Source organism: Micromys minutus (genome assembly GCF_963924665.1).
Source record: "Micromys minutus genome assembly, chromosome: 6".
In the NCBI taxonomy this organism is placed as follows: domain Eukaryota; kingdom Metazoa; phylum Chordata; class Mammalia; order Rodentia; family Muridae; genus Micromys; species Micromys minutus.
Window position 1 is genome coordinate 48919090 of NC_137975.1, and position 13975 is coordinate 48933064.

Consider the following 13975-nt stretch of genomic DNA (forward strand, 5'->3'; position numbering starts at 1 on the left):
GAGAACAAAATGGTTTTGGCCCATTCCTGAGTTTTTCCTTCTGGTCTTTCAGATGCTTGTGGGTCAAATTTCTTTACCTTCCCCAGGGAGCAGTTTTCAAAGTGAGTGATTCACTCTCCTCAGTCCTTAATTATCATGACCCTAATCAGACCCTGGATGTCCATCAAAATCCTCTGGTGTGTTAAATAGATATCTACAAAGATAAAAGATTTAGGCACAGCACCTGCCTGTTACCCTCCAGGAAGTTCAAAATTTGAATTGGTGAATACTTTCTAAATATTTGTTATTTGGATTTTTTTTTAATTTTTAATTTTTTTCCACTGAGCTTTCTCTGGTAAAGAAAGAATTTTATTGTATATGCATGGTTACTTCTACTGTAATGTGGCATTCATGGTAAGCCCTGTTTGAAAATAAATGACAAAAATAATAGCTGGGGGTGGGGAGTGCCATCCTTCAAAGCACACATAACCTATAATAGACCCACCCCAAGGAGGTGCCACTGTCTAGAAATGCCCCTAGAGTTTTGGAAGGGGGTAAAATTATTAGAAATGTTAAATGGTGCAAAGCCATTCCCATAGACAAGCCCAAAACAATTTAGGGGCTGCTGTAATTATCCAACACATGTTGACTTAGGGTGACTATCACTGTCAAGACAGCCTCCATTGGTGTCCCAAAGGGTCAAATTCACAGCAGTCAACCTGTTCTTACACAGGCTCCTGTGCCTTAAAGGAAACAGATGGTTAGGGGAGGGCAGACTTATCAAGTTGTTGCCTGTTTAATGACCTTAGGCTCTTAACCAGTGGTCACATGATAACAGAGTGGTTTGGAGATCTCCAAGGAGATGGCCACCCATTAAGTCTTTTCTTTCATTATCCCAACTGCCCCCTTTGGATAACTGTGCAATAGGTTCTTATTTTGAGAGTGTGTATTGAATGTGTGTGCCTGCCTGCCTGCCTGGGTAAATCCTAATGTAGATTTCATAAACCTTCCAAAATATTTGAATGCTTCCATAGGATTGTGAGCACACTAAAATATTTTTATGTTCGTGTTCTCCTAAATGCAATCTGCATTTGAGGGGGAAAAAATCAGAGTACGTTTACAGGTAGTCAAAGCTGAAGATCACCCTGCTCCCTTCAGAGTCCCTGTGTTATGAAGTGAGTCAAAAGGCACAACAGTCACCCGAGGCCACCACTTCCCAACAGAGCACAGCCTCAGAACCTTCTGTCTTTGCCCAGAAACACTGGGGAGAAGTGAAATGGTTTAATGCTTGATTGTTTGATGGGGTGGAGAGGTTAGAGGCTGTGTTTCCGGGAATGCTTTTTCTTTTTAAACGTCTGTTATGTTTTGTCCAGGTTCTTTTATGAGTTGACCCCGTTACAAGGAGCTGAATCCCTTGCTCTTTCGATACAGTTCAGACTGTATGCACTGCGCAGCTGAGCTCAGACAGCCTGTAGAATGCTGACCTACTCAGACTCCAGCCTGGTGACTTGTCTGCTCTGAAGAGTCACTTCAACCAGCTCCCTCTTCCTACAGCTGCCTTCTGGTCTTTTCCTTTTACTTTATTTGTTTTCAAAAGCCATTTTCCATGGTTGCTTCTCCATGGGAAGATTTTCATGTATTTTGTTGTTGTTGTTGTCGTATACTGGAATCCCAGATGATCCATACCATGGGTGCAGAGTAGGTGACTGTGTAGGAAATGCCTCAGGATGTGACAGAGTGCTTGGGGCTTGTGTAGGGTCAGGTCAACAATTCCACTCAATCCTGGGCCATCGAAGAGGGAAATACTGAACTTGTAGTCAATGGATATCAGGTAATGTATCTTTATCATTTCATACAAGAGCATATACATGCATATATATGTATATATAAAATTACATATATATATATATATATATATATATATATATATATATGTGTGTGTGTGTGTGTGTGTGTGTGTGTGTGTGTGTCTAGCGAAAACATGTGTGCATGCCACTAGGAAATAAATACTAGTATTTTTATATTGTTTGCTTTTCACATGAGCCAGAAAATATTGTTGTGGTAGCTCAGGTTTATTTCACAATTTACAAGGAAAACTTATTTTTTATTTGTGCCAAGCATAATTATCTAACTTAATGTTTAACTGTGAAAAAGTATGGGTAGTTAGATTCTGCTTTAAGGAGCGGCTTGGTCCAGATTCAAGCAGTGTGGCAGACTGCACGCTCACAGAAAACCTTTCCAACAGAGTCCATATAAAACTCTGAATAAAACTGAAGAGAAAACAGTCTCATACTTTGAAATGCTTGCTTGGGGCTATTGGCAATGTTAAGACTCTTTCAGGGGCAGGAAAGCTAAGAAATGAACAAGGGGAGTTAAGTAGGCACTGTGTGAGGGTCTTTGAGGGCTAAGGTGGTTGGGAATGAATAGGGAGGAAGATCAGTTTGCAGGTACACAGGGGGCTGCCTGTCACCAACAGAGCAGCTCTCACTGTCCACAAATAGGGAGAAAGCTTGAGGCAAAGAGTTCTCTGAGTATGTACTTACCTCTGTTGGAGCTGACGTAGGAGGAAAGATGGATCTACGGTATACACTTGCCTCTGTTGGAGCTGACATAGGAGGAAAGATGGAGGCAAGTCCTGAGAATCTGTAAGCATGACTTTTATCCAGAAAGTGCAAGGGTGGGAATTCCTGGTGTCTGACTTTTGAAAGTCTCTCCTGTCAAAGGTGTAGTTGCAAAAAGCTGTGTGTGTTTCCATTTATTTAAAGTATTTTGTATTCAGATTCATGGAGAGGAAAAGTAGAATGTTCTGCACTACAATCTGAAAGAGAAGGTCTCCTAAACTGGATGCTTCAAATATTTAAGATGGCAAATTTGATTTAAGATGATAACTTTTATGTTGTGTGTATTAAAATACACAGCAGCAGCAGCAAACCCCAGCAAGAACAAGAAGATGGGTCAAGAACAGATGTGCATACCTGCAGTTTCATGCTTGGACTGCTGAAGTAGGAGTGTCTGGAGCTCTAAGTTGAGCTACACTGTAAGAGTATTTCGAAAACAAATTTGTCTATCCTATACAGTTAACCTAAAGGTTTAGGATTAGAATTGGTAACATTGTTACATGTTAGTGTATCAGAAACAGCCAAGCATCAGTTTCCATAGTCAAGCCTCTAATATGGCAAACAGTCAGTTGAAAACCATGTCTTTGTTTTAACCCTAGGAAGGGCTGAAAAGGACCTTACATGAGAAAAGGAGTTTATAAATATAATTAAGGAGCTTTACCAGAATCCATCCTATTAGGTGAGGGGGGTCCTAGATTCAACAGAAAATAATCCTCAGAGATGAAAGGAAAGACAGTTATAAACCCAAGGCCTTAGGACCTCGAAGTAGAAACTAGCCATGAGCCATATGCTGAGGAACACCAAGGGCTGCCAGATAATAGAGTAAGCAAAGTGAGAATTCTTCCTGAGACTCTGAGGCCCCTCCCCCTTTGTACAGTCTTTTCTTTTATTGGATTTTTAAAATTTACATTTCAAACGTTATCCCTTTTGCTGTTTTCCCTTTGGAAACTTCCTACCCCATCTGCCTTCCCCCTGCTCCTATGAGGGTGCTCCCCCACCCACATACAAACTTCCTCCCAACTCCCTGCCTTGGCATTCACTTATATTGGGGTATCAACCTTTCACAGGACCAAGGACCTCTCCTCCCATTGATGCCCAACAGGGCCATCCTCTGCTACATATACAGCTGGAGTTGTGGGTACTCTTTGGTTGATGGTTTAGTCCCTGGGAGCTCTGGGGGGGGGGGGCTGGTTGGTTGATATTGTTCATCTTCCTATGGGGTTGCAAACCCCTTCAGCATCTTCAGTCCTTTCTCTAATTCCTCCATTGAGGTCCCTATTCTCAGTCCATTGGTTTGCTGTGAGCATCTGACTCTGTACTTCTCAGGCTCTGGCAGAGACTCTCAGGAGACAGCTATCTCAGGCACCTGTCAGCATGCACTTTTTGACATTCACAATAGTGACTGTGTTTGGTGACTGTATATGGGATGGATTCCCAGATGGGCAGTGTCTGGTTGGCCTTTCCTTCAGTCACTGCTCCACACTGTATCTCTGTATTTCCACCTGTGAGTATTTTTTCCTCTTCTAAGGAGGACTGACACATCCACCTTCTGGCATTCCTTTTCTTTGAGTTTCATAAGTTGTGTGAATTGTTCCTTGGGTATTCAGGCATTTTGGGCTAGTATCCACTTATAAGTGAGTACATACCATGAGTGTTCTTTTGTGACTGGATTACCTCACTCAGAATGATAGCTTCAAGTTCCATCCATTTACCTGGGAATTCCTTGAACTCATTGTTTTTGATAGCTGAGTAGTACTCCATTGTGTAACTGTACCACATTTTCTATATTCATTCCTCTGTTGAAAGATATGTTTTTTCCAATTTCTGACTATTATAAATAAGGCTGTTATGAACACAGTGAAGCATGTGTCTTGTTATATGTTAGAGCATATTTTGGATATGTATCCATGAGTAATATAGCTGGGATTCAAGGCTCATATCTTAACATACAGCAAGCTAGTAGCTAACATCAAATTAAATGGGAATAAACTTGAAGCAATCCCACCAAAATCAGGGACTAGACAAGGAGGTCCACTCTCTCCCTACCTATTCAATATAGTACTCGAAGTCCTAGTCAGAGCAATTAGACAACAAAAGGAGGTCAAAGAGATACAAATTGGAAATGAAGAAGTCAAAATATCACTATTATAATTAAGTGACCCCCAATATTCCACCAAAGAACACCTAAACCTGATAAACAACTTCAGCAAAGTGGTTGGATATAAAATTAATTCAAACAAATCAGTAGCCTTACCCTTCTTAAAGGATAAACAGGCTGAGAAAGAAATTAGGGTAATGACATCCTTCACAATAGTCACAAAAACTATAAAATACCTTGATGTGACTCTAACCAAACAAGTAAAAGATCTGTATGATCTTCAAGTCTGTAAGAACTTCAAGTCTCTGAAGAAAGAAATCAAAGAAGATCTCAAAAGATGGAAAGATCTTCCACACTTATAGACTGGCAGGATTAATATAGTAAAAATGGCCATCTTGCCAAAAGCAATCTACAGATTCATTAAATCCCATCAAAATTCTAACTCAATTCTTCATAGAGTTAAAAAGACCAATTTGCAAATTTATTTGGAATAACAAAAAACCCAAGGTAGTGAAAACGATTCTCAGCAATAAAAGAACTTTTGGAGAAAGCACCATCCCTGACCTCAAGCTATATTACTGAGCAATAGTAATAAAAACTGTATGGTATTGGTACAGAGATAGGCAGGTATATCAGTGGAATAGAACTGAAGACCCAGAAATGAATCCACACACTTATGGTCACTTGATCTTTGACAAAGTAGTTAAAACTATCCAGTGGAAAAGAGACAGCATTTCCAACAAATGGTGTTGGTTCAACTGGAGGCCAGCAGGTAGAAGAATGTAAATTGATCCGTTCTTATTTCCTGTACAAATCTAAATTCCAAGTGGATCAAGGATCTCCACATAAAACTAGGTACACTGAAACTAGTAGAACAGAAAGTGGGGAAGAGCCTCAAAGAATTGGGCACAGGGGAAATTTTCCTGTACACAACACCAATGGCTTATGGTCTAAGATCAAGAGTCGACAATCTGGACATCACAAAATTGCAAAGCTTCTGTAATCTAAAGGACACTGTCAATAGCACAAAATGGAAACCAATAGATTGGGAAAAGATCTTTACCAATCCTACATCTAACAGAGAGCTAATATTCAATATACACGAAGAACTCAAGAAGTAAAGACTCCAGAGAATCAAATAACTGTATTTAAAACATCAGGTACAGAGCTAAACAAAGAATTCTCAACTGAGGAATATCAAATGGCTACAAAACATTTAAAGAAATGTGCAATATCCTTAGTCAGCAGAAAAATGCAAATCAAAACAACCCTGAGATTCCACCTCACACCAGTCAGAATGGCTAAGATTAAAAACTCAGGTGACAGCAGATGTTGCTGAAGATGTGGAGAAAGAGGAACACTCCTCCACTGTGTGTTTAATTGCAAGCCACTGTGGAAAGTACAACCACTGTGGAAATCTGTCTGGCAGTTCCTCACAAAATTGAACATAGTACTATCTGAGGAAGCTACTCTGAGGTCTTGATAAGACTTAATTTCACACTTCCACCTTCAGAACCATGAGAGAAGAAATTTCCATTGTTTTGAGTAGCTTGGTGTGTTGTGATTGTGACAGCAGCCCCAGATACTAATGTGCCATAATAGAAATAAGGTATTTACCATTATATTATTAACTTCAGTTTCTGAAACCACAAACAGGCAGCAGAAACATAAGTACCTACATTACTGGTTTCCTTTCAGGGTGAAACCATTCGCCCTCCCTGTATTTATATTTATAGATTCACTTACGCCCAACTGTTGGCAAATATTGAATAAGTAGGATTGTCATGATATCATACCATAAGGCAAATAATCGAAGCAGACAGCACTACCTGTGCTGAGAGTCATGGGGGATCAAGAAAGTGCCTTTGTAAAATATCTCAGACAGACTGTGACACACAAGAGGGATAGACTTCACACCGATTTTGATGTATGCTCATTGCAAGACTTTTTACACACTGCTTTCCAGGTGCTGTGGGTACAGTTCAGTGGTAGCGTGTGTGATAATTTTATGTGTGAGAGTCTATGTCCAACACACAGACTTGGGAACATTATCTCCCAGGTAACCACTGCACTTTCCCACCAGATTACCATTCCATTGCTCTCATCCCCAGTGTTTTTCCCATTTGACAGTCCCCCGGTTGTACAGTGGTCTACGCCAGTTTGTACAGTGACCTGCTTACCTGTCAAGGTGGGACATAACTGTTTTGGAGATGTCCGCCCCTGCTTCTTGCAGTATACGGATGATCTGGAATGGCGCCCCTGGGTTCCGTCCAGGATGAATAATGACAGGACAGCCAAGCTGAGCCTGCACATGAGCCGTAGCATGGAGTACCTTTCTCTCACTGTCAGTCAAAGGCCAGGAGCAGCCAATTTCTCCAATAACCCCACACTTGATACTGGTGCCATCAGCTCCGTGGAGAATTTCATTAATGAGGACATCTGTTAGCTAAGGAAGAATGAGAATGAGCCCATTCTACGGATTGTGAAATATTTCAAAAAAACTCGTTCTATACAAATTTTGGGTGTGTTCAGTGCTGGAGGGAAGTGGTAGGAGGATGGAGCCTCACAATCGTGAAGAGTCCCAGGCCCCACAGACGAATGCTCAGTGTGGTGGTGTGAACAGGCAATCCTAGAACTGGGCAGAGTGAGGTAGATCCCAAGGGCTCACCAGACAGCTGATATGGCATATGACCAATTAGCTCCAGGCCAATGAGATCCCATCTCAAAGGAGATGCACAGTTTTCCCAAGGATGACAGATATTTCATCAAAGGGTTTACCTGACATTTTGTACCTGGCAAACAGGTTATGGGTAATATATAGGAATACATACTCTATGTAAATGCGTGCAAACTGACACACATGTTTAACAAGAGAACACACATGTGGACAATAGAGCCCTGAAACTTCTTTCTTTGGGTCCTTGCAAAGATTGCTCCCTTCTGCCCGTTCCGACTTAATATTACAAATAAGAGAACAGACCTTCTCCCTCCACTCCTGGCTTGTAATAAGAGAAGAAGCTGTATTTGCAAACACACCAAGTCTCTGCCTGTCGAGTCTCACCCTACTGTGAATTTTCATTGCTGGTTATTATAAAACCCAAGGGGAAAGCTGAAGCAGCTTATGATGGGAAAACGAGCTTTACAAAGAGACCGACACAGAACCAGGGAGCTCTGCTAGGATTCGTACAAACTAAGCATTAACACATTGGAATTGTCAATGACACGTGTGTGGAGAGCTCCCTCCTCGACACCGGAAAGATTCAGAGTCTGACTTATCGGGGCTCCAGTCGGCAGATGTGTTTGTGAGCTAGCCTTCTCTTTTCTCATATCCAGCTACTTGTGAGCATGTAGGGTTTGTGTCCTGAATTTACATACTAAGTAGTGCTTTTTACCTGCTCCACGGACATGGCTCTGGTCTCTGCAGAGTGAGTTGCGTCAACGTAAAACCCAGCTCCAGCAATGATGTGGACTCCAGTCTGTTCTGCAAGCCACTGCAGTGTACGCACATCCCTGCTCAGCCCCATGGTTGTGTTCTCCACCACAGCACCTCCGCCCTTATCCTTAAAGCACAACAGTTCTTCCCTTACGGCTTCTACCTCCTGATTTAACAGAAGATTCTCTCGATGGGAATAAGGATTTTTCTGAATCCAAAATAAGTTTTTCATCATGATAGGTTCCTTGGAGGTAGCTTCGTGGCACGGAGGAGGTGGGCAGTAAAAATTGTCAAAGGACATTGTCAGATGCTCATGGGTCAGGGTACGTCCCAGTTGGCTGGGTTCTACAAGACCCAGAACTGTTTGTACTTTCCCACTTAAGGAAGACATTCCTAATAGTGTCTCAGGGATTTGCTCTAGAGAGAAGAAGAAAATATGGAGTTAGAAAATATAACACAAGCATGTAGCCTGTCAGTAGAGGGCAGAATTTTAGATGTGCCAGTCGAGAGAATCAATGAACCTAGAGATATGACCTCATTTGTCATCTGCCCCAAGTGGGACACATGAGTAAGATGTCCCCAGTCACTTCTATCAGGTCTCCTCTGATGGGTCAACACCAACCTTATTCATAGAAAATATTTCTTCAATCCGGTTCACATTTATATTTTATTTATTTTTTGTGTCAGTTTTAGCTATGCTCTTTTGAATACTTGAACAAAAATCATTTAAACCCCTCCCTCCTTCATCACCAATGACTTCCTTTGAAACTAGCCATGCATTAATATCATTTCATTCCTTTCTATCTATTATGAAATATACTCACGACATTACCCATTTGCTACTGAGGTAAACGACCATCTGCTGACGGCCTTCTCCATGTCTGAAGCATAACATAAGCTCTGTAACCTGTCTGGCTTCATTGAGGATGTCCACAAAATGTTTGAGGGAAGAAGAAAAGCATAACTAGGTTTATTAATATCAAAAATAAGAAGAGAGAGACCCTTTCATTTTCAACAGTTTGTCGCATAGTGCACACAGAGAGCGATTCTTCAACACATAAAAAGGAGAACGTCCTTGCTATAATGAAAGAACTCATGATGCGATATGTGATATGTGATGGATAAAAGCTGAATGTTGACATGAGGAAACCTAGAGTCACTTGGAAGGGGAGAGTCCATGAGGCATGGTCGTCACTGAGCTAGTATGACTATAAGGAATGACTTTAATTACATTAAAAGACATGGGATGCCCCATCCCATTACGAGTGACAACTCTCATTCCCCAGGGGGTTCTGACCTTTGTCATTGTGGAGAAACTGAGCTCAGTACAAGCAAGCAAGCACAGCTTTACGAGCTTGATTTTCTTTGCTCTTGACTATAGGTGTGATGGGAGACCAACTGTCTCAGCTCCTGTCTCTGTGTCTCCTCTACAGTGATGGACTGTCACTGACTGTCACCTGGAACTAAAGTTAAAGTGAACCTCTCCACCTCTAAGTTGCTTTGTGTCGGGGCATTTTATCACAGTCAGAGAAATGAGCCTAGGACACTGCTGAACCAGAAGTCATCTGTCCTCTCTAGAAGGAGCAAAACCCTCTTAATCTCCCACAGTGTTGTTTTTCAGACACAAAGATTATGGGCCCAGGTTTCTCAGTGACAGGAAGAACTCCAGTTGCAGCACTTCCGAGTTCAGTGTGCACCTCTGACAGAAGAGACTGAATGAAGAAGATGACAGCAGACGTGGTGAAGATACACCATAGCTGACACCACTAGAGTAATGACAGAGATGAAGCTCCACCCAGAGGACCAGGCAGACATGATCATGAGACTGGAAGAGTAGCTTTCAAAGTGCTCCTACAACAGACATTCTAAATTTATCCCCACTCCATGTCTTTGGAAGCCTTCCCTGTATGTGTGGGGATAGTGAGGTTTGAACCTGTGCACATGAACGTCAGAGGTCAGTCTCGGGGATCAGTCCTATGAAGCCATTCGCCATGTTCCTTTGAGACAGAGTCTCCCCCTGGACTCTATCTATGACTAATCCTGATTATGGGATTCCTAGTGTCTACTAACATACATGGCTATTGTGTGTGGGTTCTAGATACTGAATTCAGGCTCTCATACCTACAAAGAAAACACTTTGTAGGAATCAAACTGGGTAGGAATTAAGACAAATGCAATAGAATACTACACATAAAAATACTAGCAAAAGTGTCACACTGTCTACAGTCAAAAACAAGCAGAATTATTTTGCATGTTGACCAGATGACTTTTTTCTACAGAAGAAGGGCTGTTGATCTGGATGAGGGACAAGGATAAGCTAGGAGCAGTTGGGGGAGGGAAAACCATAATCAGAATATATTGTATGAAAAATCATTTTCATTACCAAAAACCTTAAAAATAATTCCTTTTGGACAGCAATATGAGCCTATATGTGTATATATATCCATATGTGTATGTGTGTGTTTGTGTGTGTATGTATAAACACATATGTTACAATACAGCCTTTGAAAACAAAATCAGGGGTCAGGGGAATAGGTTTACAAAGTATAGGTCAATTTTGCTCCAGCCACTTCATAACGATGAACTTGGCTGTCTAGGATGGTTTATTGACAGTCATAAGTGAGCCACTAATATTTTTCACAGAGACCATCAGGGCTGTGAACACTGTGGCTTTTGAGCTTTGTTAGTGAGTGCTCTTGTGTAAGCCGTGCTAATGATATTAGGCTGGATACTGTGGCCAGGAGGAAGAAAACAGAACCTGCTCAGAGAATCCCCTAACAATTGCCAGTTCCCACACAGGTGGCAGTTTTTATTAGTGACCTCACTGTTAGAAGAGAAGAACAATGAAGGTGTTGGAGCTATAGACTGGAACTTACTGTTCAACACCATTAACAATAGATTCAATCCTCTTGGTGGCCTAATTTTCAGTTTCCTCCCTTCAGCCTTAAAGATATGTTCTGGAGAGGCACTGATGGGGGCAGGAATTAGGAAAAATTGATAAAACACTATCATATCTACTAGAAAAGTATCAAACTACACACTTAATTGATGTGTATTTGAAAGAGCAACATGGTATGTTTCAAGCTTTCAAGCTGGGAGCCTTTGTAAAAAAAATATTTAAGAAATGTCATCCCTCCTGGGACACTGCTCTAATGCTCCCAGACAGGGCTCGATGGCTCTTCTGTGATCACATACACATTCAGAGGATAAGAGAAGATTAAAGAACAAAAAGCAGCCAGCATCCCTTTAAGTGAGAATGCATCTTTGAATGGAGCACGACGCAGCTCCGGGGTGGCTTCTGTGTGGCTATGGAACCCTTTTCTGCTGTGTTCTGTCTAGAAGTCACTTCCATACTCGGGCAAAAGTCTCCCATGCTCCTTCCTCATAAGGATACACACCTGTAGAACCAGCAAAGACAAAGAATGGCAGTGGCAGTTCCCACCCTTTGGGAACCATTGTAGCCATTGTGCAGAGGACAATGTGAAGAGGACACAAAAGGAGGCTTCTGGTATTTTCCAGAGTTTCCCACAGAAAGTCCAGTATTGAACCAGTATTGGGAAAGGATGTCGGGAGCTATCAACAGATTTGACAAAAGCTTTGTTCCACATGAACTGTGTGAAATCTGTGTCATGGGTGAAAGGGTATAGTCTGCAAATAGTACAACAGCCCAGTCAGAACCCATAGCCTGTGATAGCTAATCTTCTACTAGGAGATACAGAATCATGGAAGGGTCAAGCTGTAAATCACACACCTTGGCCTGTCTGTGAGGAACTTTCCAGATAACTAGAACGTTTGGCTCTGGCCAAGAGAACAGGTTAAGCCCAGAAGGATTCATAAATAGTAGCATTTGGGAGAGTTGATAGGGGCGGGGACAACATGTTTTTAGAGGCCATAGCTTATCTTGACCCCTTCCTGCAACTCTTTCTGCTTGCTGATCACAATAAGACTAACAGCACATTTTTTCTCTTCTGTGGCGTTCAGCATTACCTTGGAGCCAAATCAGTAGTGCTGTGGATGGCGTGGTTTGAACTCTCTGAAGCAATGTGTCAAAACCAAGGCTCCCCTTCCCCATAGCTTCTGTCATATTTTGCCACATTGGTGAGAAATGTAATGGACACAGTTGCCATCACAGGAATTTCAGGGGAGAGGTGACATCTAGAAGTCTGGATACCCTGTATCTTCAAGTGGGAGCTCTTAAGGCAAATCTGCTGCATGGTGTAGACAGTCATACTTTGCGCTGTACCCAACACCAGTGTGCGAGCCTTAAAGCTCACTGAGGCTGCTAGTGCTTCAACTTAGATACATTGGTCGAATTGGCAAGCTGACTTTTTTTACTGAAACGATTAAAAATCCCTACCCTGACTTCTCCCACAACAGTGAAAGGTCTGTTGACTTTTATGAAACCCTCTGATGAATTTCACTCACTTTCCTCCAAGAATAAACCTTTACTGAGGAGGGAGAAGAGATGGAGCTGAGGCCATGTCCCTGCAGAGACCTATAGGGTATTGTTATAATGTAGGAAAACTAAAAAACAGATGGTAGATTGGTCTGAAATGACACCAGTTGAGATGGCAAAAACACAGGAGAGCAGATGGGACTTTCTAACTGGACTCACTGGCACTAAAAAAATACTCTGCAAATAAATGGCCCAAATATATCAACATTTCTATTTTTTTTATGTGTTACATCACAGTTCAGCGGTACTCTATAAACCCCACACTTAAAGCTGACATTTGATTTGTGATAAAAATATTTTAACAACTGTACAACATTTTTAAAAGCCTGTTTGAATACTTCTGTCATGTACAGGTTCAAAACTGTGACACATTTTCTTTCAAACAGCATGGATTGGGCTGCTGGACAATGGTGACACCGGGGGTCTGTCTTGTAGACAACGTCTGCCTTTTCTCTCTCTATTCCATGTACTTATGCTTAAGTAAGGAAAGCTCTATCTCTAGCAGAGCATGGTGACTCATGCCTGCCATCTCAGCTACTCAAGAGGCTGAGGCAAGAGGGTCCTAAGTTCAAGCCCTGTCTTAGCAGGAGTGTGAGTTCAAGGCCAGCTTAGTTAGTGCGACTTTGTCTCAAACTAACAATCAAACAGAGCTAGATAGGTAGCTTGGTGGTTGATAGAGCTCAAGGATGAACTAGTTGAACACCAGCACTCACTTTTCTATGCTTTTCTACTGTTGGTGCAATGAGACCCGTGAGGGTACCTCTGCTTTGATGGATGGTATCACTCAAACCCAAAGAAATCCTTATTCCTCAGACTGCTTCTCTCAGGGTCTTTGCCAGAACAACAGGACTAATAGCGAACACATAACACTTCCAGCCTTTGGTAAAATTTGTTTTTGTTTTATGAGATCAGGTCTCACCCTGTAGCCTACACTAGCTTAAACTCATGGTAATCCTCCTGCCTCAGACTCCCAAGACCCTGAAATACAGGTGAAATACAGGCACTGTGTCTTCATGAGACCTTGGCTATCATGTCCTGTGGAGGAGGTGGGGGAGAAAGTGGGGAGGGAGGAAGAGTCAGAAAGAAATGCTATCAAACACAAGAATATCACAGAGAGATACACAAATCAAAGTGGCCCACAGAACAAATGAAGAGCTCCTGTGTAAGAACTGGAGGGAAATGATTTCACTCACAAGCTCATCTTTTTATTACCTTTAGACTTAAAAAGATGGCAGACAATGTAGACATATTGCAGAAGGGGAAACCATATAAAGGCACATGGCTGAGGATGTGGCTTGGATCTTCACTGACCCCAGGTTCATCAAAATGGGCCACCTGGTCAACTTTTGATGTCCAACACTGTGAGACTGTGGAAGCTGCCTTATTGATTT

General features: G+C 41.9%; 1 protein-coding gene across 5 annotated transcripts in view; it reads right to left on the bottom strand.

Annotated features, from left to right (window-relative positions):
- PTER (phosphotriesterase related) overlaps nt 1-13975 on the bottom strand; it is a 61744-nt gene that overhangs the window by 17983 nt on the left and 29786 nt on the right. For all 5 annotated transcript variants that reach the window (XM_080918477.1, XM_080918474.1, XM_080918475.1 and 2 more), the window contains exons 2-3: nt 8088-8545; nt 6876-7141 (exon numbers count right to left, since the gene is read on the bottom strand). In XM_080918477.1, coding sequence (XP_080774603.1) covers nt 6876-7141; nt 8088-8519 — 698 coding nt within the window. In that variant the 5' untranslated portion in view covers nt 8520-8545. The remainder of the gene's footprint in view (nt 1-6875; nt 7142-8087; nt 8546-13975) is intronic.